This window comes from Pantherophis guttatus, chromosome 2 (genome assembly GCF_059756535.1).
Source record: "Pantherophis guttatus breed Tessera chromosome 2, ASM5975653v1, whole genome shotgun sequence".
NCBI lineage: Eukaryota > Metazoa > Chordata > Lepidosauria > Squamata > Colubridae > Pantherophis > Pantherophis guttatus.
Genome location: NC_142064.1, coordinates 226,141,157 through 226,164,043, shown reverse-complemented (window position 1 = coordinate 226,164,043; position 22,887 = coordinate 226,141,157). Strand labels below are relative to the sequence as shown.

The 22,887-nt window shown below is 38.5% G+C and overlaps 1 protein-coding gene across 1 annotated transcript in view; it reads right to left on the bottom strand.

The window, feature by feature from the left end:
• Positions 1-1,497: 1,497 nt before the first annotated feature.
• The window catches only part of LOC117673868 (carbohydrate sulfotransferase 11), a 32,911-nt gene continuing 11,521 nt past the window's right edge, over positions 1,498-22,887 (bottom strand). Inside the window, exons 2-3 of the mRNA XM_034431535.3 lie at positions 5,957-6,039; positions 1,498-2,632 (exon numbers count right to left, since the gene is read on the bottom strand). Of these exons, the coding sequence (XP_034287426.1) occupies positions 1,787-2,632; positions 5,957-6,039 (929 nt within the window). The 3' untranslated portion in view covers positions 1,498-1,786. The remainder of the gene's footprint in view (positions 2,633-5,956; positions 6,040-22,887) is intronic.

Below are 22,887 nucleotides of genomic sequence, written 5' to 3'. Positions count from 1 at the left end.
TACCAGTTACATTTCTGTTTTTCTCTCTCTACGGCCCAATTCCACCTGCGATCTCTGACTCTCAAGCCGTACCCTGATTTCTGCAGTAAAATAGATCCTTCCGCTTAAAAAAAGGAGAGAGCTATTTTAGATAGAAAACGTGACTTGACTGAGACAATATAGCAATGCTCTACAGAGAAGGCACCGTTCATGATTAACTCAAGATATGTCTTCTGGGGGATACTGTTTAAAGGCAAAGCAGGATCTATGATCAATGCTCTGTTTGGCTTTCACAATCCAGTGCCCTCCAAATGTGCCAGATTCCCATTATCACCCATAAGTGCTGTCATATTGGTAAGAGAAGATAGGTCAAACATATCCCGGGGATAGGGGGTGGGGTGGGGGGGCTATTCCAGAAGGACAATCTGTTCTCTTCTTAAAACACTCTTTGAGATCAATCCAGTTTCATATATAAGAATTCTAGTCCAGTGGACACTGCCCAGGCCCATTGTCCTTCCAGTCTTTGGTATCACCTATAACAGGGGTGGGCAAATGTGGCCCTTTTACAACCTGTGGACTTCAACTCCCAGAATTCCTGAGACAGCTTGGCTATCTCAGGAATTGAGATTGACCTATAAAAATATAGTTCTGTGGGAGTTCATTTCTCTCACCTGGATAAGAACCCACTAATTAAACCGAAGACCTTGGTGCTGGAGCATAATTTGATTAAAGGTAATAGTAAAAGTTCCTCTGCACATGTGTGGTAGTTATTTCTGGCTCTAGGGGTGGTGCTCATCTCCGTTTCAAAGCCGAAGAGGCAGTGCTGTCCGAAGACGTCTCCGTGGTCATGTGGCTAGCATGATTCGACGCCGAAGGTGCACGGAACACTGTTACCTTCCCACCAAAGTAGTCCCTATTTTTCTACTTGCATTTTTTATGTGCTTTCGAACTGCTAGGTTGGCAGAAGCTGGGACGAGTAATGGGAGCTCATCCCATTACGCAGCAATAGGGATTCGAACCGCTGAATTGCCGACCTTCTGATCGACACGCTCAGCGTCTTAGCCACTGAACGACTGCGTCCCCTAATAGTTTGATTAGGCCTACATAAAACAGGACACCACAACCATTTTTGCACATCCCCAATACATATTCACATGAAAAAAAGAAAAAGCCAAGGCAAATAATTAAATATTTCTTTTGGTCAAGATTTTCTCACATAGACAAATCTGCAGAGACAAGTGGGCAATCCACTAAGCAGCACTCCAGTGCAAATTGATGGAAACTGCATGGGAGCAGAACTCAATGGGAAAATGCAGAGGGCTTCTTTTTCTGAGAAAATAAGAGTTCTCTGAAACACCAGCTGTAAGGATGGTAAAAGGGGGAGACACACAGAAGACGCTTATCTCGTAGACAATTTTGCCTCACACCAAGTAACTGTTCACAAATAGACACTTCTGGCTCATATTCCCCTTTCCTCCCTCACTGTGGAGAAGTTTGTGGGGATTATAATTGAACACATTAAATGCATGAACATTTTATTATGTTTCCTACTTCCACACAGATTATCCCACCTCCTGACAAAAGGACATAGTTCCAGTGCTTCCTAGAAACAAATGCTGTTTGATTAAGAACAGGAGAAAGGATAGACAAACCATGGTAGATTCTGTCTACTGAAACAGGAACAAAAGGCGGAGAGAACTCTGTGTGCTGATAAAACATAAAACAAAAAAGGTAGACCTGCAAGCATCTCATATCCATCTCTGTTGGTTGACAGCAGAAATGATGAGGAAAGGGAATGTCCCCAGCCTCATCGTAGATGTAAATAAGAAGGGATGGTGTAATTGAAGAGCAAGTAATCCATCTTGTATAAATTAAATAATCTTCTTTGGTAGAAGGGGCTGATGTTCTTGAAGAACTTTGCAGTCAGGTTATTGTTGGTTCTGGCGGCCTTTGAAGAGGAGGGGAACTTGATGCCTGCATCAGCCCCAACCAATTGCAAGATATAGTTGGCATCGTCAGCCAAGGTCTCATACTTGCCAATGATATCATAGTGGATAATGCATGGATGGCAAAGGGAGTGCACTCGCTCCCAATGCTCATTGAAAGGCTCCTCGCGCTGGGTCTTTGGATCCAACAGATAGTACACAAACTCTTCAAAACGCACATTGTGGCCGTTTTCCAGGGCTTCGCTGCTAGGGTTCTGACGGTGCCGCCGGATTATCTTGGTCCCGTAGCGCTTATGGAATGCTGTGTTGTAGCTACGGGTGAATTTGTTTCGGTAGGCTGAAACCAACCGTTCCAGAGGCTCCCGTACAAAGATGAACTTGAGGTAGTTGCGCAAGCGGTAGTTGATCTCAGGAGTGCTGTACTCGGAGAGAGTGCGGAGATTGGCTGGTACATGAGCTTCATGTGCTGGGATTTCCAGGGGGTCCTGGTACTTGCCCTTCCCTGTCAAGACCATCAGGACCCTCTTCCAATTAGTGCAAGCCACCTTGGGGACATAGCAGTAGAGCATCTCATGGACATCATCCACCACCAGGTGCCGCAAGTCATCTGGAGTTAGGAGGCGTCGCTTGCGGGTGTAACGATGGCACATACTGCTTAGCAGCTCCCTCCTGTCATGATGAGTTGCCTGCAGGGAGGACTGCTGAAACTGAGGAGACATAAGACGAGGATGTAAGGGGGAATAATAGTGGGGATTTAAAGATTAACAGAAAGTAAAACTGGGTAAACTTGAGGGTCTTTCAATTGGAACATGACTGTAACCTCAAAATTCCCAACTAGAAAGTCAAAATCTGAGATTTGGAGCCCACAGACTCTAGGTCATCAGATTGGTAAGGATCAGTTTAGAAAGTAGATTATTGAACCAATTTTCCCATAGTGGGTCTCATTTTCAATCTAAACATGTTCCATTTTATGTTGAACTTAATTGCTTCTATGATTGTTATTTCAATTGAATGTATCTGTCTATGTTGAGGAGAGGGGTTTATTTATAATCCAAAATGTATTAATCAAAATGTACATTCAGAATGAAACTACTCCCATGCTGTTTGTCATCAGCTCTTTCAAGGTTTCCGAACAATATTGGCATGTCCTCTGAATGGACTCAATTGCTTCTTTCCTTTCCTTGATCAATCAACCAATCATATAGAATGATAGAAATGAACAGTGTTAAAAATGCATTAGTTTGGTATGCTGGATCATCAAAGGCCTACATCAAATGTCCAGCTGAGTGCTCTTTGCAAAGCAAAATACTCCTGAATCAAAATGCAGTAAATGTAGGTCTATCTCCATGATTAGACCTTGGCTATTCAAAGTTTCATTTCTTCCCATAATTGGAAACCTTTCCTAAGAGAAAAGGGTGCCTCAGGTCACCAGGGATTGCAGCTTGGCTCTTGAAGGTATGACTAACAACAAATTCAGAAAATTCTTTTCTTTCTTGGAGTTTATTCTTGATTTCCTGTAACTTCTGGCTAATGGTGGATTTAAAAATAATAATAATAGTAATAATTCTTCCCTGTCTCTAGGACATTTTGTAGCACTTCACCTAATGAAAAGTTCATGACAATCCCTGAAACTTCTCTAGGGTCTTTTGCAACGTTTTGGTTCTAGGAAAGATATTATTCATGGGTGGACTTTGGATATCTTTTGAACCTTCCTTATAAAAACATAAAGCAGCATCTGTTTATAAGGGTAAAACCTTTTTCCTTCCTCCCAATTATAGTTAAAACAAAGTGCTTATTTGCAGTTTGACTAAACATATAAAGTTACCCTTTCAGCAAGCTGTTTACACCGTCTGTGCTATATTCATAAAGAGAGACAGATGAGCACATTTAGTATGCCATAAAGTTCATAAATACACTTCTTTGGATGCGCACAAGCTAAGTCAGGGGTGGGTGGGCACATTTAAAACGCTGAGCACATATGACATGGGCGCTCTCATTTAATGACTTTTGGTGGCGGGGCACATTCTTTTTATAAGACAATGGCTGCAGCCAATTACAAAGCAGCTTTAAATTGGAAGGCAAACAGGTAAGATTTGCCTGCCAGCCCACCCCCCAACTCTCTAGAATACTGCTCTCCCCTCCCTCCAAAAAAGCAGATGGGCACACTTATAACCAAAGAACTGAGATATGATTATCCGCCATTTTATTTTTTCATAGCGTTGCTGGAAGTAAAGATAATGCTACAGTTTGGTTTGCTGCTTTACAGCCCACCTATTTAAATCCTTAAAAGGTAAAGGTAAAGATCCCCTCGCACATATGTGCTAGTTGTTCCAGACTCTAGGGGGCGGTGCTCATATCTGTTTCAAAGCCAAAAAGCCAGTGCTGTCCGAAGACGTCTCCATGGTCATGTGGCCGGCATGACTAAACGCCAAAGGTGCACAGAAAGCTGTTACCTTCCCACCAAAGGTGGTCCCTATTTTTCTACTTACATTTTTTACATGCTTTCAAACTGCTAGATTGGCAGAAGCTGGGACAATTAACGGGAGCTCACCCCGTTACGCGGCACTAGGGATTCGAACCACTGAACTGCCGACCTTTTGATCGACAAGCTCAGCATCTTAGCCACTGAGCCACTGCATCCTTACTTCTCATTAATCCTTACTTCTCATTAAAAGAGTCTTTAAAAAGGAAGGCAGGCAAGGTAGGAAGATGGGCAGGTATTCAGAGAGGTGTCACAGGGAATATTTTGTCTAATCCTTTGCCTACATTATCTCAGGATTATGTATTTCATTATTGGAAATGTCATAGGATTTTAACTGTTTTTATTGTCCCTTCATTTCCCCCATATTTTACCACTTTTTAGATACTGAATATAAGATATTTCTGCATTTTAAGTCACTTCATAGAGAGGCCCATGTAGTTTTCTTGGCAGACTATGAAAGTGGTTTGCTCTCTCTTTCTTACAGATGATTTTTTTCCCTGCTTCCCAGTATAATTTACTGCCCTGGAGGCACCCAGCAATCTCCCATCCAAGTGCTATCCACCTGTTATGCTATTGCACAAAAAGTTTATTTGAAGTTCTATTTGTATTCATCATTGCTCAGTGAACCAGAAGATATGTAAAAGGTATTGCAGATTGTTATTCAGTGATGCCATACTTTGTTTTACATCAGCCAGGATTACCAACTTCCATGATGGAGGCAGAATTAGGCAGAATTCATGTCAAAGTACTAATAGAGTTCTGAGACCACAAACACTTCATAGTAGGAACTTCTGGAGAACTTCAGGAAGCACAATATACTTTTCTGTTTGTAGAAGGCTGCAGTATCCAGTAGAATTTTAAGATGCCTAGCAGGAGAATTATTTTAGGGTTGAGTTTACAGTTCTAAAGTAAAACTCTTAAAATTGGCAAAATAGATAAGCATTTGCTTTTGTGATATTCTTTATACATGTAGATAAGTTTATTATTCTGGATATATTACTCCTCTGTGTATGTGTTCCTTTAATCATTTTCTCAGTTATAACCAGCCCTTATTTCTGACCCAAAGAGAGTTAGTATCTCCCAATTTTGGTTTGAAAAAAAAAAAATGACAAGCAGAATGGATCGGGAATGATTGAATTTCTAAAACAAAAAAAATAGGCCTTCTAGAGAAGTCAACTCATTCTAGGACAAGGAGGTTATCAACATCACTTAGCAATATAATAGATGGTTTGGCAGGTATTAAAAAAAAAGAGATGCTGACATCCCTCAAAGCTGATATCCGTCAGAGCATAGAACAACTCAAAGGAGTTTGGAAGATGTAGAGAAACCTGGCCCATAGAATCGCCAAGAGTTGGACACTACTGAATGGACAACATCATCCTCTTTAATAATTGCATTTTATATTTCTATTTTATTGCACTGAAAGCCGCCTGGAGTCACTTTCATTGCCAAGATGGGCAGCATGTACATTTAATAAATAAATTAAAAAATAGCCTGTTCCCTTCCTTCATACTGTATACAACCACTTTGCTTTTTGAAGCCCATTTACCTGGTCACCCTTGTAAAGAGTCTGAAGTGGACTTCGACCAGATTTCCCGTGCCAGCTGATCCTCAGTATTCTGTCTTCTGCAGCTGGAAAGGAAAAATGGGGAGGAGGAGAGATTTTAAAAATGCATGGCAAAGATTCTCTATTTCATGAAAAGTACAGGGTTAGTCATACTTAGAGAAGGAATACAAAAAATTAAGGATGGGAAGAGTATTCATTTAAATTAGTCTATTGCTGCACAACCACCCTGTCCTCATGATGGAACTTTACCAAATATCTAAATGACATCACCTGCCTTTTCTGACTGTCCTGTCTGTCTTCCTCCTCAAAAAGTATTAGGAAAAAAGATAGAAGGGGGAAAAGACAGAATAGCTGCACAGTATCTTTAGATTGCTGAGACAAAGGAAAATCCACAGGAAGCACCAAAGTGGGAACATTCTCAAAGAGCACTTGGTTAAACTGTATGCTTATATGTGCAGTTTTAGTTGATCTAATAATAGTATTATCTCACTTGTTCTCTGCCTTGTTTCTCTCCCAAAACTAATTATAAAGAATAGTTTAGGTTTTGCTTTTTTTCAATAATAATTTTATCTTTGTATGTTCAATTTTCAGTAAAAAATTATTATTATATGATTCTCTAAAGAGAAAGTTCTGGGTACATTGTTGCCAAATATCTTTGAATCCTTCCTGAGTTAAAATAATTTTCCATTCGATATTAGCGGCCTTCTCCTTTATAATCTTTCTGGTTGTCTCTGGTAACCAGCCTTCAAGGTCTCCTGTTATCATGTTTTTCTCCCATTCAGCACATTTTCCCAGGGAGAGATTTTTTTTACACTTAAAATCAACATTTTCATATATTTTAGTAAGATTTTAAACAGACTACAGGAACTATTCTTATGTTTTTCAAAATCTTACTTCCGGTCAATCTGATTCCTTATGCCATTTAAGAGCTTTCCGAATTACCTTTTGTTGCTTATTTCTAAATAAAAAGTTTTTCTTTAAGTTTTAAATTTATATAAAGTTTTTTTTGCTGCAGGTTGAAGGAAAATCATCCAGTGTAATGAAACTTAAAGAAACTATAGCTTAGGTAAAACTGATTGACCTCGCTGCCAGACCTGTAAAATCTAAAATCTGCCAGAGACAGCTAGTCTCATCACAGAGAGAATCTAAGTCCTCTTCTTCATCTGGACAGGAGTTTGGGGACCTAATTCATTCAACAGCTCCATTTTTCATCACAGTCATCAACTCTGCTAAAAGTAAAGTCTTCAGTTCACCACTGAAGTCCAAGAATAGTTACATTTTTCCAAATTTGCATGTTTTTATTCTTCAACTTTCATTTACTTATTTAATAATTTACTGAAGTGCTGCATGAGCCCCAAATTACTCTGGGAAGAGAAAGAAGGGGTAGATTGAAGACAGTTCTGTGAAAAGCAGAGCCTACGATCATGGCAGAATGAAGAGGCAGTGAGTAGACCAGTTCTTCAATTATTTTTCTCTGGACAAGATCATCCTCAACTGCTACAGACAGTTACTTCTCTGGCAGGCATAGAGCCCTGGGAGATCAGGAAATGGCCATCTTGCTCAAAATGTGGTCAGTGCTTTTGAAAGGACATTGAGTTTGTATACTTCCTTTTCTAATCGCATTAGAAATTGCTTATCAACTGTTTTTCAGTTATTGTAAACTTTTAGATTGATGGGTTTGAGGGCACTAGGTGAATTTCCTTCAATTCTTAGCAAAAGAAAGTTTTTACAAATTTAAGAACTTTACATAAAAATTAATAAACGGCAAAAGTGTGATTAAACTTGATTTTAAAAAAAGTTACAAGTAAATTTGAAATAAGATTTTGGAATTAATTATAAACAACATTGTTTATAATTTCCCAACAACATTGGGAAAATGTTTTTGTTTTAAATTTAAAAAAAACATAATAATTGGTGTTGGAACCAAAGGAACTGGTGAATGAATAAAGGGAACCAGAGAGAACTAAAGATTACAATTAAAGAAAAAAGACAAAACTGGAAGAGAAGAGTTATATCGTGTAATTGGGTCTTTAATTTGACATGAGTTGCTGATCAATGAGTTCTGGAAACTGAGAATACTTAAGAACACTGTTCGTGCCTCATTCTTCTGCTAGAATTTATCTAGTCAGCTTTGCTTAGAGTAAGAGATAGCAATACACTCAAATTTATTCTGCTCTTCTTGAAAAATTTGGTCTGCTCTTTCTTGTCTGATTCTTTCTATTGTGTGATTCTTTCCCCAAAACTTTACTTGACTCTCACTTCATATATCTAACTTTCTGCTAAGGTGCCTTTAGTCTCTGCATCCAGTCTTTCTGCATCTAAAAACACTATTAAAAACTCAACATCGTGTTTTCTTTCTGCTATTTATCTGCCTCTATCTTGTTCTGCAAGTGCCTAAGAAAATGTACAGTTTAATACAATGTGCTCAACTTATGACAATTGAGCTCAAAATTTCTGTTGTTAAGTGAGACATTTGTTAAGTGAGTTTGCCCCATTTTATGACCTTTCTTGCCACCGTTGTTAAATGAATTACTGCAGTTGATAAATTAGAACACGGCTTCCCCACTGATTTTGCTTGTTAAAAGGTTTACAAAAGGGGATCACACAATTTTGGGACACAGCAACAGCCATAAGTATGAACAAGTTGTCAAGCAACTGAATTTTGATCAGATGACCATGGGGCTGCTACAAAGGTCATAAGTGTGAGAAATAGTCATAAATTACTTTTTTCAGTGCTGTTGTAACTTTGAGCGGTCACTAAATGAACTGTTGTAAGTCAAGGACTATCTGTACCTCATAGCATACTTTGTGCAAAATTATTGAAAAAATCAAAAGTGTGTGGAACTGTTGTACAAGGAGCATACAACATATTCACAAACTCCTTTGATAAATAAGTCAAACCAATAGCCTCAAAAACCAAGTGGATCAGAGGATGGTGGTATTTACTAAGTTTCTTTTTTGAAACAGTTTTCTTAACATTGTTATTTCTTTTTCAATTGAAGTATTTTCTGAATTAGTTCAACACAACTTCTCTATAGGATCCATGCTGAACAATTCAGAGGTTCCTCTGCTCCCTTTTCTTTTCTTTACTCTTGCTATTCTCTTTTAAGGCAGAGATATCTCAAAAACATATGTGTGCTGAAACTTTTCATGGTTACAATTCAACAAGTGGCAGCTTCCAGGAATAATTGCCCAACCCATTGCATCTGCTCTTACAACAAAGTGATGTTGTTATGCAATGTCTTGCTAAGAGTCTGTTCAAACCACAAGAAACCATCTGACTCCTTTGTGTCCCACTTTGAAGTTTCGGACCTGCTGTGTACAATGGCTTGCATTGGAAAAGAGACATCTGTCAAGGCAGCTCCACCAAAAAGATGTTAAGGATTGCTCCTATAAATGCTATGAGGATAGGGTTTCTCACTAAAAATGTAATGTGTCAGTGTTAGTCTTATACCCCAAATATATTGATAACTGTTATCCATTATAGAATCTATGGCATATATCCAGGTCTGTGCTTCCTTTCCTCATGAGTACCATGATAATATTAGAATCACTGCAAAAGATCTGGATGACCGTTAAATGAAAGCCAAGATCTAATTTGCTACTCATCAGGTTTTTGCAACTCAGGGGTGATGGCCCTAATAATAATATTAGAACAGAACTGGCTTTCATTTATCACTTCATAACTGCTGTCCAGAGTTGCTGCCTCTGTTGGCACCATTTTTTGTAAAGTACAAAGAGATATTATACTCAAGGAAGGTAGACCGCAAGATTTGGGAAACCCTATCTGTAGAGACTGTTGATGGGCACCTGGAAACTGCAACTTTCTAACTACTGTATAGCTGTTAAGGAAAGAGGAAACAAAGATTGGTGATAAGTGCTTCTATCAGTATCAGAGAGCAGCAGAAAAGAAATTTAGCTCAACCACATAAACCAAAAAGTTAGGCTGCTCTCCCCCTTGCATGTCACAGAAGAGCTGATGAAACAAGCTCCTTCAGCAGGAGTCGTTAGTTGGGGCAAGCAACGAATCTGTTCACAAGGCAGGTTGCTGCTAAAGGAACAGGAAAGGAGAGCTGATGCAATGAACTTAACAGGAAATCAATTTGAGGGCTAGGGTTTAAGTGGTATGAACAAGCCTCTTCCCCATCTAGCTCTACCATAGTGAAGAAGGAAGTGGGGTATTGCAAGCAACTGCTATTCTTGCCCACAACGAAATGAGTTTAACAGAATAAAACCTACATTTTCCATTGAAATTCTAGCTCTTCAGGCAAGTCCTCTTTTTCCAGCCCATGAGGGGATGAAAGCATCTATTTCCAACCACAATACCTATCATTTCCAGCCATCTGTTGCTCTTCAGACGGATTGAAGTACCACACCCATCTCTGACCATAGATTGGGGGCAAAAAAGCACGTTTCAGTATTGAGATCTAACCAGAACAAACACTTATACCCATTTCATACATTACTCTTTTCTCATACTCCATGTATACTCACCATGTATAATCAATATTTGTTCAGTCCAAAATATAGAAGGGTGTTTGATCTGGATCAATCACCAACAGAGACAGGCATTATCTTTCAATCATTTTAATAGGCCTACATCTAGAACAGTGGTTTTCAAACTCAGCAACTTTAAGATATGTGGACTTCAGCTCCCAGAATTCCCCAGACAGTCGGCTGGGGAATTCTGGGAGTTAAAAGTCCACACATCTCAAAAGTTGTAAAGTCTGAAAACTACTGCTCTGAGAGTAATGATGTTTTGTATCCAGGAACATGCTGTTCCACTGATAGACTGCCTTTCCCTAATCTATGGATGAGAACTTGTGATCCTCCAACTGTTACTGATCCAGAATCCTTAAAATTATTCACCACTGGCCACACTAACTAGAGCTCCTCAAATGAGTTTTATCATTCTTGATGAGAGAGATGTTACTCATCTCTGAAGGCATAAACCAAAACAACCACACAAATCACACAGACACATGATGCTGTCAGATCCACTTTACATATATACAAGAAGAGAAACGAAAGCAATCAACAATGCTTGAGAAGCAAACAGGCTCACTGTGGCTAAAAGCACAACAATAAAAATCCATACGTCTGTATATCAAACCTAACCAAAATTTTAAGATTCTGAATACTTTCAACATTTCTAGGCCTTTTCACCTGGCATGATTTAGCAAATTTTGAAAGGGGTGGGACAGAGAACTGAATGTTTTGAAGTCAGATATTCTGCATGTAGCTGGCTTAGAAACCAGGAGTGTGTGAATTTTAGTCCCACCATAGTTAGGAAAGTCAGCTGGGTGACCTTGGACCAGTCACTCTCTCTCAGCCTAACCCACTTCACAGGTTGTCATTGTTGTGGGCAGTGGTGGGTTTCAAATTTTTTTACTACCAGTTCTGTGGGCGTGGCTTGGTGGGCGTGGCATGGCTTGGTGGGCGTGGCTGGGGAAGGATACTGTAAAATCTCCATTCCCACCCCACTCCAGGGGAAGGTTACTGCAAAATCCCCATTTCCTCTCAATCATCTGGGACTTGGGAGGCAGAGAATAGATGGGGGCAGGGCCAGTCATAATTTTTACTACTGGTTCTCTGAACTACTCAAAATGTCCACTACCGGTTCTCCAGAACTGGTCAGAACCTGCTGAAACCCACCTCTGGTTATAGGGAAAAACAAGAGGAGGAAGGTATGTTAGGTATATTCACTGCCTTGAATTACTTTTAAAATAATAAATATGGAATTTTAAAAAATGTAATAACTAATAAAAAACTGTAATAACTACTTCTATTGTTTTAATGGAAACCTCCGTCCCCCGATTTCTTTCCTTCCTCTCCCTAAACAACTTGTTTTATGCAACATCTTGCTTTATAAATATTTTGGAGAACCAAAACAATTAGAATTTTCCATTTAAAGTAAAAAAGACATTGACCCATAGGAATTTTGCATTAATGTACATTAATTCATTACATTTGTACATTTAAAACACATTGTTCATTAATCTCTAAAAATTTTGTAAAATGAATGAAATTAGGTAGACACATAGAATTGGGGAAAAAAGAATAATTGTTGGGAAATTGTTTAATAAAAACAACTAATAGTTGCTAATACACAATAAAAAAAAAAGACCGCTTTAGCTGATTTCATGTTTTTCATGAATGTTGAACAGCTTGCTCACCACCCCTGCCATCAATCTTGCATATTGGGGAAAGAAGGAGGTTCCAAGTTGAAGTCAAATTCTATTAATCAGCAGTGTTATCATCCCCTAACAATTGGACAGCAATAATCACTTTAAACCAAGGTCTTGAAATGGGCTGCCAGTTGGTTCCTATCATTCTCTTTCAAGAATAGGAAGGAAATCAATCTGAAGCTAAACTGGATGAGTTATTAATCTGACTGAATGGGGTAAAGGACAAAAAATGAATGTTCTCGGGTAGCCTTCGAGAGCCTGAATTTAGAAAAGAGCTTCGTGTGCCATTAACTATCTGAAACCAGATATTTTGGGATAGCTTTAGCACCCAGCATACGAGCTTGGAGTAAACACCTCTCTAATCTTTCCCCTTACTATCATTTTCTGACCCAGCATTCTGAATACACCTAAATAGATGGAGATGGTCACCCTTTAACTTTTCCACAAGACCCCAATATTATATTCGGTGCTGGTATTATCCAATCAAGAAATCCAAGTCCAAGTTTTCAATCTAGTTCCCTGCCTTGCTTCGGAGGGGAGAATCAGTTACAGCTGTACTCCAGTTTTCTCCCTATTAACCCAAGTTTTCAACTTCCTCTCTTTCCTTTCCAACTAAGCATGAGAAAGGCACGGAAATAGGCCAAGAGAATTGCACAACATGGGTCAATCATGTCTGAATCTTTTCTTTCCATGGAATTGACAGATAGTTAGATTCATCCCAAAAGATGGAAGTATAAAAGCAGAAAGTATATCTGCAGTTTGTAGTCAACACTTCATTCACAGGGAACTTCAGGGAATGAGATTTGTCACCATCTGTGAAAATATATTAAGCACGAACAGCAGATTAAATAAACTGAATCTCTAAATTTTAATTTTAACTGCCTCATTCTATCATCAGAATCCACTATGTTATTTAAAAGCATTGACTTTGAGTGGATCATCATAATCTCAGGGAAGTTCAAAGGAGGTGCAAAATGAAAGCGTCCCATCTGTAGCATGTACAAAATGTTAATCTCTCCGCCACCTACTGTATTCAGCCATCTCGTCCTCTTTTGGTTGCGTTTACACAAGATATAAAAAGATGTTGAAAATTATACAGTTGCTTTAAAAGCATAAATTATAGCTCTGGTCAATAATTATTCAGAAATGGAGATCTTGAGAAATGACTCAAAATATTTTTTCCTCCTTATTACAGTACTCCGTTGCTGTTTTGGGAAAGAGTGTTACTTTGAAGAGGAAAACTGCATTTATTGGCTGTTTACTTTTATGCCTTAGCTTGAGTTGGCCTTTTAGAATGCAACAGTCAGTGGAAGATAGGAGGAGAGAAAATGGCCTTCTCTGTTGGAATTAAGTCATTAAAAAACCATCCTTAATAAATTGTTGCATTTTGCCTGAGCCTTTGAGGAAGGTACGGCCATTGTATTTCAAACCAGCCTATCATTAAATGTAAAGGTAAAGTGTGTGTTTTGTATGCAGACAATTCCAGGTTCATTTCCCAGCATCACAATAGGGTGGGGGGGATCAGAAATAAATCGTTGAGCAAAAAGAATGAAAAGATCATTCAAGTAAAAATATGCAGTAAGACAGTTTAGAAGGGGTGTTAAACTGGTGGCCCACAGGCTGGATGCATCACTCCCACCCCGGCTCCACAAAGGCAAAAAACGTCATGACACGTGACGTGACGGAGTTTGACACCCGTGGTTTTGATGCTTAAAATAATTTAGCAGTGAACCATAGATGGCCATGTGCAACTATGCTGCATACAAGCTTTATTGTTTTCTTATCCACCCTGATTTTTAATCCCTGTATTATAAAAAGACAAGAAAGACCAATCCTGATTATTTTTAAAGCATGTATTGATTATGTGAAGTTTCATGTTTTAAGTCACTGAAATCATAATACCATATGCCCACAGGAATAAAACAAACCAATCTCTATAGCCCTACCACATTTATGTGGGGGATAAATGATAGAACAAAGTAAAAGCTTAAAACTAAAAATAAGGAACTGGAACTGCATAACCTTCTTGGCCTGTGATTATAAATTTAATAAAAAAAGAATTGGGAGTTGCAGCAGTGTCATCTATCATTCTGCCACAGCACCCTTCAGTTGCTCTGGCTCAGATGGTCTTTTTAGGGCCTTCGCCATTCTTGGATTGAGCCCAGCCCTAATTGCACCATTGCCTCAAGTTCAGAGGCATCCTTGGGAGGTCCTTCTGCACATTCCATAGAAGCAAGAAAGAAGTATCTGGCTGGTACCTCCAGTGATTATCCATATAGTTCGATATGGCTCAGCAATGAACACTTTCCTCTTCATTTTCCCAAGAAACTCTAAGTTGGCTGTGTTGCAATTTTCTACTTTACTAAAGATCAATAAACATAATGCAATGTCTGTGAATAAATACATAACATATATCACATGGAGCAATATTTTACAATTTAGGAGATTCACATTTCTCTTTTCCCTGGATGGGTCTGGTACATACAATAATCACAAACTAATCACAAACTGTCCACAGTGTTCATCACCTATAAATTTTGGCAATGAAAAAGATTCAGTGCAGTAAGGGGAAAAAATTGACTGTTATTTGCAAGACAAAAGAGAATGCAAGCAATTTCAATATTGGATGGATTATATGAAGGCAATAAATAAAGAAGCCTCTGAATTTAGAGACAGCTGTTCTGGCATGAAATAAACCAGTATTGAATAAACACAAATTCACTTCCAATTCAGAAGTCATTGAGGGTGTAGGCAATTGGATATGAAAGCTGTGCAAGTTTGAATCAAATAAATTAAACTTTGAGCGGCACTGAGCAGCCCATTTCGCATAAATCTATGAATCAGTCCAGTTTTTGCTTTGCTCTCTTTTGAGCACATGCACATATGAATAATAAGACAGCTTTTGGAATTAGAAGCTTATTGACCACAAAATGTTCCTTCCCTAACAAACTGTTTCCTTGTTAACTTTATTAAAGGAAAACAGTTACGTATACTCCATTAAAGCAAGCTCATCCTTCCTTTTGCCAACTCTCCCCTGCCTAGAAATAGTTTGGCTTCTTCTGAATTCCTGGAGATCCTATAGATGGTAAGAAATTTAGCAGAGTTACTCCCTGACTATGAAATTACGCTTCTGATCAAGCATACATCTATAGATTTGATGACTCATTGGTTCATACTCTCTACCCAGGAAAGGGGAGTGAAAATTCATTTGTGGGAAAGAGTATTTGTTAATAATGTATTAAGTATTGTTTTTAAATGGTTTCAATGGAAATAACAAGTAGCAAATCCAACAGAAAAAGACTTGTGTGTAAATAGGGGAATGAAGTTTTTTTTAAGAGAAAGGAATGCTAATAATCTTTGAGCTACTCTAATCAATTATTGAAAGCTACAGATAGTGGAGAATTGACTCACCCACTTTCTCACTGAGGAAACCCAGTATTGCAGTGTGTTCTCTAAACTATAGGGCTGTGATGGCGAACCTATGGCACAGGTGCCCGAAATGGCACACGGAACCACGGGGCCCGGCACACGCAGCGTCGTCCATTCCTCTTCCAGGTTTCTGGCACGATGATCAGCTGGCCTTTTTACATGCTGCAGTGCCGGAAACTAGAAGAATAGGTCTTCCGTTTTCCTGAGTGAGCATGCTCGCCAGGCAGCTGATCATCGTGTGTGCATGTGCACCAGAAACCCAGAAGAATAGCTGACTGAAACTGGATGTTCATTTTCTGGTGCGCACATGCACCCTGGGCAGTTCCTCTTACGGGTTATGGCCCAGATGCATGCTCGCACTCCCTTCGCCATCACTGCTATAGGGGCTACATTGGGTTGCCGGTTGGGATGGGGTCCAATTCAAAGTGCTGTTTATGTCCCATGAAGCCATTTGTATATGTATGTGCAGACACATGCATACACACAGGTACTGCTTTCGGTGGATTGGCACCATGAGAACTCTGGTTCAAATCCCCATTCTTCTATAACAGGGGTGTCAAACTCATGGCCGGTGGTCTGGATGTGTCACATGCTGGCCACACCCTCACCCGGTTTAGCAAAGGGGTAGAAAGTCACAATACGTCACATGATGACGTGACATTGTGAGTTTGACACCCACGCTCTATAAGACCAACAGAGATACTTAAATCAGCCAGGACCTCATAGCAAAAAAAGCAGGTGGTTAGCTGGGAAAAGCATGAAATAAGACATTAAATACAAGGGCACAAATTGCAAATAGATGTCTTCATCTATAGCATTACAACAGAGGCTTTGGCAGATGTTTTCTATAACATTGCTATAAATAGATTTGGATTGTTGAAGTAATTGTTATTGGCCAACTGATATTTTGAGCAGAAGATATTTGCTCGATCTTAATATTGATCTTAGTTGGAGTTTACCAACGGCCAAGTAGTTTGAAGTGTATTATCAATTACAGTTTATGTCAATTATCTGAAGATGCATTGGAAGGCTATTTTGCTACTAAAAGTGGACTCTAAATAGTTTTTCTTTTTGAAATAAAATATAGCAGTGGATGTGGTACAGAAATGTGGTTTTGGGTGCAACTGGATAAAAATAAGTATCACTACTATTACATTTCTTTAGTGTTTAATAAACATGTTTATTAAGCACTAAATAAATGTAATAGTAGAAAATTAATAAATTAATAAAATTAATAAATTAATTTTAATTTATTTATTTATTTTAATTATTTTATTTTATTAATTTTAAAATTAATAAAACTTTATTTAAAAAAAGAAGAAGTAAGTATTACTGTTAAGGACAAACTGTTAAGTCCACGGGTGAGAATGGGCAACAGGGACTTAGAAGTTAAGATACTTAGTGATCTGGAAAGAAATGTTTCCAGATGAAGAATAGGTTAGGTCAATTTCCCTCAAATGGCTGCCATCCAGATTTTATTTATTAGATTTTTCCCTTTGTTTCTTTGTACACGACTCAAAGCTAACATACCTAGTAGTTTTTCTTACTCCTATTTTTCCCACGTCAACAACCCTATGAGGAGGTAGCCAGTATTCCTGCCTAAGATGGAACTAGAAATCACAGTCTACTGGTTTTTAGGCCATCACCTTAACCACCTTCTGATGTGTGGAGACCATAATTTCTACTATTCTCACAGGTTTCCCATCCAGGGATAGCTATGCTAGTTTGTAAGGAAGGGCTCTGCAGTTCAGCACATTTGGTGGCATTGGGGTGGGCAAGCTTCAATAAAAAAAGAGTAACCTCCCTGAACCACTGGTACTATGTATATGTAATACATACATGCACACATACATACAGTTTGCTTTTAATAGGAGCATACAGAAGAATAATCCAAATCCAATACAGGGTTCTAACAGCCAAACCAGGTTGTCAGCTAGTCCAGAGGTCAGAAGGTTTCTTACATGATCAAGATTCATAGGAATGTTGTGCAAGAAATGGAAATCAGATTTGTTGCCAGCCAAGAGAACATGGGTCAGGGTTGCCACTTAAATCAGATGCAGCCAGCTGTGATTCATCAAAAAAGTTTATTCTGTTGCTTAGCAAGTGGCCTCATGGAATGTTTTTGCTATGCTCTGCCTGCCTCTCTACTTGCTGGGTAGCAAAGCTGGGAGGCTTATGTCATCCTCATCCGACTATCCCATCTGTACAGATGGTTCCTATGGCTCTTGACTTGGTATCTCCTGAGGCTAACATTCCACAGTTTCAGCTGGAGCAGCTCCTTCAGATTCAGAATCTCGGTCCTGAATGGGGATCATGGCACTCACCACAGTTTGAACAAGATGGTTATTATCTTGTCTCCAGATCTCTAAACCCACCAGAGACTACTGCCTGATAATCTCCTCATAAGGAGCAGCTGCCTGGAGCACTTGTGGGCAATCTCAAATCCTTTGTCTGAAGAGAAATTGGCAGTCTAGTTTCCACTGTGGCCATCAGCACTACTTTTCAGAATTGTCTTCAGTCTATAATTGCTTCCCTGGAAGTCTGATGACCAGGCTTTCCAAAATAACTATTTTTGTTTCTTCTAAGTGGAGAATCAGTCTTTCTTCTCCTAACAAAGGAAGCACTGCCAAGGAAGCTGAGAAGTATGAAAAGGCTAGCAGATATTGGTGCTTACATGTCTAAAAACAAGCACATTGTATATCATTATTATACTGCATTGAGCAGGTTCATGGATTTACATCTTTATTGCTTCGTAATTGTGCTTTGAGAATTTGAGGACAGCTATCAAGTTTACAATCAAGATACATTTGCTTAAGCAGGTCAGTTCCAGGAACTCAGTATTTCCTATTAATGCTGTACTAGTATTAATGCACATCTGAAAATCTTTTTAATTTGGATCAAAAGTGCACAAATCCTAAATTTAACCATTCACAATTCTAGCATACATGCTCTTATTTTCCCACCAATAACTAACCTGTAATAAGGAAGTAATAAGTAATAATGTAATAAGTAATAAGGGATGTGGTGGCTCAGTGGCTAAGATGCTGAGCTTGTCGATATAAGGTCGGCAGTTCAGCGGTTCAAATCCCTAGTGCCGCGTAACAAGGTGAGCTCCCGTTACTTGTCCCTGCTTCTGCCAACCTAGCAATTTGAAAGCACGTAAAAAATGCAAGTAGAAAAATAGGGACCACCTTTGGTGGGAAGATAACAGCGTTCCGTGTCGCTTTGGCATTTAGTCATTCTGGCCACATGACCACGGAGATGTCTTCAGACAGCACTGGCTCTTCAGCTTTGAAATGGAGATGAACACCGCCCCCTAGAGTCGGGAACGACTAGCACATATATGTGAGGGGAACCTTTACCTTTACCTTTAATAAGGAAGAAGAAATGTCTAACCCAAAATCTAGACAGATTTATTGAGAATTATGCTGTAATTCTAAAGGAAAGGAATACCTGGACATGGTTAGAGTCATGGAAATCCATTCTGTTGCATAATGGTATGTCCCTCTGTATATGTTGTGCAACCATATGGAGCAGAAACATTTTATACATAGGTACATACGTATATACATTTTGTGGTGCAAACGTAGCTGATCCTACAATGTCCCAATGAGTTTGCAGAAATTTCAGTTAGGGGAAAAAATTCTAGCATGCTTCACCATGACTTAAACAGTAAAGCTGCTCCTGCAGCTATGTACGGAGGATACAAGCTTAATCCCATTCTGATTTTACTTAGACTGACTTTAATTCTTCAGATAGTGCTATTATTGTGGCTCAGGGCTATTTCTGTTCTTTCTTCATATTAGATGAGAGAGAACAGAATTTTAGTAGCTGCCTGGATTTGCCTTTTGTCAAAGGATAAATAGAGCATATGTTAAATGTTCTTTTTCTACACACGTTTTTCTCACTACTTTTAGATGTTTAAATATTTGCAAGCAAGAGACTATATAGCTTAACAATTAGAGAAGCCATAGATTGCCCCCTTTTTTAAAAGAAAATGTCTCTGGTTGGACAGAGCATCAGACTATCCTTAAACCCCTTGTTGGTTTTGCAAGACAGTCAGAAGAATAAAGACTTTTTTTTACTTTCCACCAATTTTAAAGCCAAATTTCTGCAAACAAAAGAAAAGCTCCTTATCAATGTCTCACTCTGCTCAGAAACTGTCCAATAACCATCCCAGTTTTCTCCTTAACAATCATTCTATCAATCTCACAAGGCTCAAAATCCTATCATTAAGCACTGACATTATCCAGGATTACCCCAGGATTGACCTGACGTTACCTGGACTTCATTTGTTTGCTCTGAACTTGGCCTCTATGAAATTCTAATTGTTTTCTTATTTTGTTCTATTTAAAAGGAATTGTGAACGAATTAAAATAGAATCAAGCTATATGGAGTTTATCTGGGATTAGAAGCCTCAACTGCTAAAATATATTCTCAAACCGCCTGGAAATTCCACAACGATAGACATCTGAGTAGCATAATTGGTAATGAATAAGAAGGGTGGAGAAGGAAAGGGATTGTTTTATTGTTTCTGTTCTTTTGAGGAAGGGTTAATGATAGCTTGTTGTAACAGGTTGTACTGTGTTTGCCATAGTGTACAGCACAGAAATAGTTTCTCTTTAAAAATGTAGGGGTAAGAGGGCAGCTTGACTGATTAAAAATATTAGACGCGAACAAAATACCTTCAGATGCATAAAAGTCTGTAGAGATTCTCAGTCATCCAGGCCATGGTTGTTCCAGATATTTGGAGGTTGGCATGCCTGCCTGGCTGCCCCCATCTACCCACTAAAAATTGCAAGTGAAGATAAGTCTGTGTTTAATGGTATTTTCATTTATACTCATCATGGCCAAATGTCTAAAAAAAAAAAAAGTCAAAATGGGGAGCAGAGCAAGAGTTTATAATGCATGCAGTGAAAAATCCAGACATGCATAATAAGAGCCTGCCAAGTTCCAATACAGAAGATGTAAGACTAGACTGAATTTAATTCTATTAACTAAAGCTTGACAAAGTCCAGCATTGTTCTGAGAGCAAATAGGTGATTAACCAACAGTAACATATAGAGAGGAACTCCAATTTTGTTTTTATTTTTTGTTTTTAATCCCTTAGGATCCCTAAGAGAAAGAACTAGAAGATTGTTTTACAAAAGCCTCTTAAACAAATTGACTCAGAATGCAAAAGTGCTTTAAACAGCTTCCTATCCGAAGGAAGGAGCAAGAAAGAAAAAGATACTCATATTAAATCTTTCATTTTACATGAGATGTGCAACAAATTTTAATACAAACCCATCTAAAAAAGGTAATGAACTCGGATAAATTCATCTGCATATTCCTGCAGAAGAACCGTGCTTATTTAAAACAAACAGGTTTAATGCCAGATCAAAGAAGTAAACAATGCTCCAATTAAAAAACTACCAAACCAGACAAATAACCAAACAGTAAACAACAATCTAATCAAGGAACCACCAAGAACACTCTCACCAACATTGATAGGGCAAGCCACTTGCCCTAGAGACAGAGAGAGAGCAAAGCCCACTCCCTTTTAGTACTGATGATGTTAACAAGTTGAGTAATGAAACAACCAAGCTCAGAGAGCACCAAGGACCCCACAATTGAACCAAACACACAGAATGATAGAAGAGTAACACAAAGAAGCTCTACATTTATGGACAATGCATCCTTCTTCTGCCCTTCTCAAAATAGTCAAGACTTTGTCCAATGAGAGACAGAAAAAAGAGAAATAGTAATGGAAAAATATGGTTGAATTATAAATGAAGGATACTATCCTCTATACAATGTGGGAAGTAGCAGCATAATGTATGCTTTGTTTCATGGAGCCACGCTATACAAGGGTATGTCACCTACTGCTTCAAATGACAATCTGCAAATAGTGTTCAAACTGACCTAATGAATCCTGAGCTTTTTCTGGAGTAAATGTGACCATTTGTCCATTCTCAGGCTGTGCTAATATTTCACATGACTGCTTTCGTACATTATAAATTAGCTCCAGGAACGTCACACACATCAACAAATAAGAGAAATAGATTTCCCTTATGATGTATTGCTCAAGCTTGACATTCTCAGAGGGCAACACGTGCCTGAACGGGTTTGTTTCTAGTTTGCCTGCCAATTCCACATCTGGAACTGATGAATTCCAGTTCACGGTACAGTTCCCGGACAATGGAAGAATGGAGATACAGCACAATTTTTCATATCTTTCCAACTTATCTTATTCCCTTCTATTTAAGCTAGGATTTCATCATTGTTGAAGAAGAAATGGAAAGGCTTATAAAAATAAAATAATATAACTCACAGTCCAACACGACAGCTTTTGAGGGAACTAGAGATTTAAGCACTGTACTCAACATTCTTCCAGGATTCCCTGGAAAATCTACAAAAGTTTAAAACAGTCCTTTTTAAAAAATCTGTATGTACCCTTTTCCATGACCATTTCTGGCATTTGACAAAATGGACTTTGGCTTATGATAACTTATTCTGCAATATATTTGAAAAACTGCCACTATCACATTATATTTGATCAACTCTGCCCACAGCCTGGAGTTCAATCCTGATGGGTCCTAAGGCTGACTCAGCCTTCCATCCTTCCAAGGTCGTAAAATGAGATTGTTGGGGGCTATATGAAAATAATGCTAACATTGTAAACCAACTCAGAGTGTGCTGTAAAATGCTATGAGGTGGCATATATATGCTATCACAGTATTCTTTTTTTGTACCCAATAAACATACATTCAAACTGATAGAAAACCAGGGAGGAAATGGTAACATAGAATCCCCTACAATATTATAAAATTGGGAAAAATGGCCATTCATACTTCAGTTGGGCAGATCAAAGCTTGAACATACAAAAATATCTTTTGCCAGAGATTTACCATTTCTACTTAATGTTATGGTTTCAAATACATTTAGAATCCCCCAAACCTTCTTTAATGTAGCCCTCATATTAATCTCCATGTGAAGATATTTGGCAGCAAATATTAACACGAGAAGCACAATTTCTAGACTGTTTTTGTTTCAGAAAACAAAAACGATATCGGAAAAGCAATTAGGTAGGTAGGTAAATCACCCAGAAAAAGCAACAATCAAGAACCCAAAATCAAAATCCCAGCTCCACAATTCAGGTGATGTCAAAGCCAGCCTGTCAAGCTCTTAAATATGCCATACCCTTTTTTCAACTTGATTCATAAAATCAAGATTTTATGGTATATTAAAACCTGGATCCTTACTTGCCACTTGGTTGTTAAATCAAAAGAAGCAAACCAATTACAAATCCTGTTT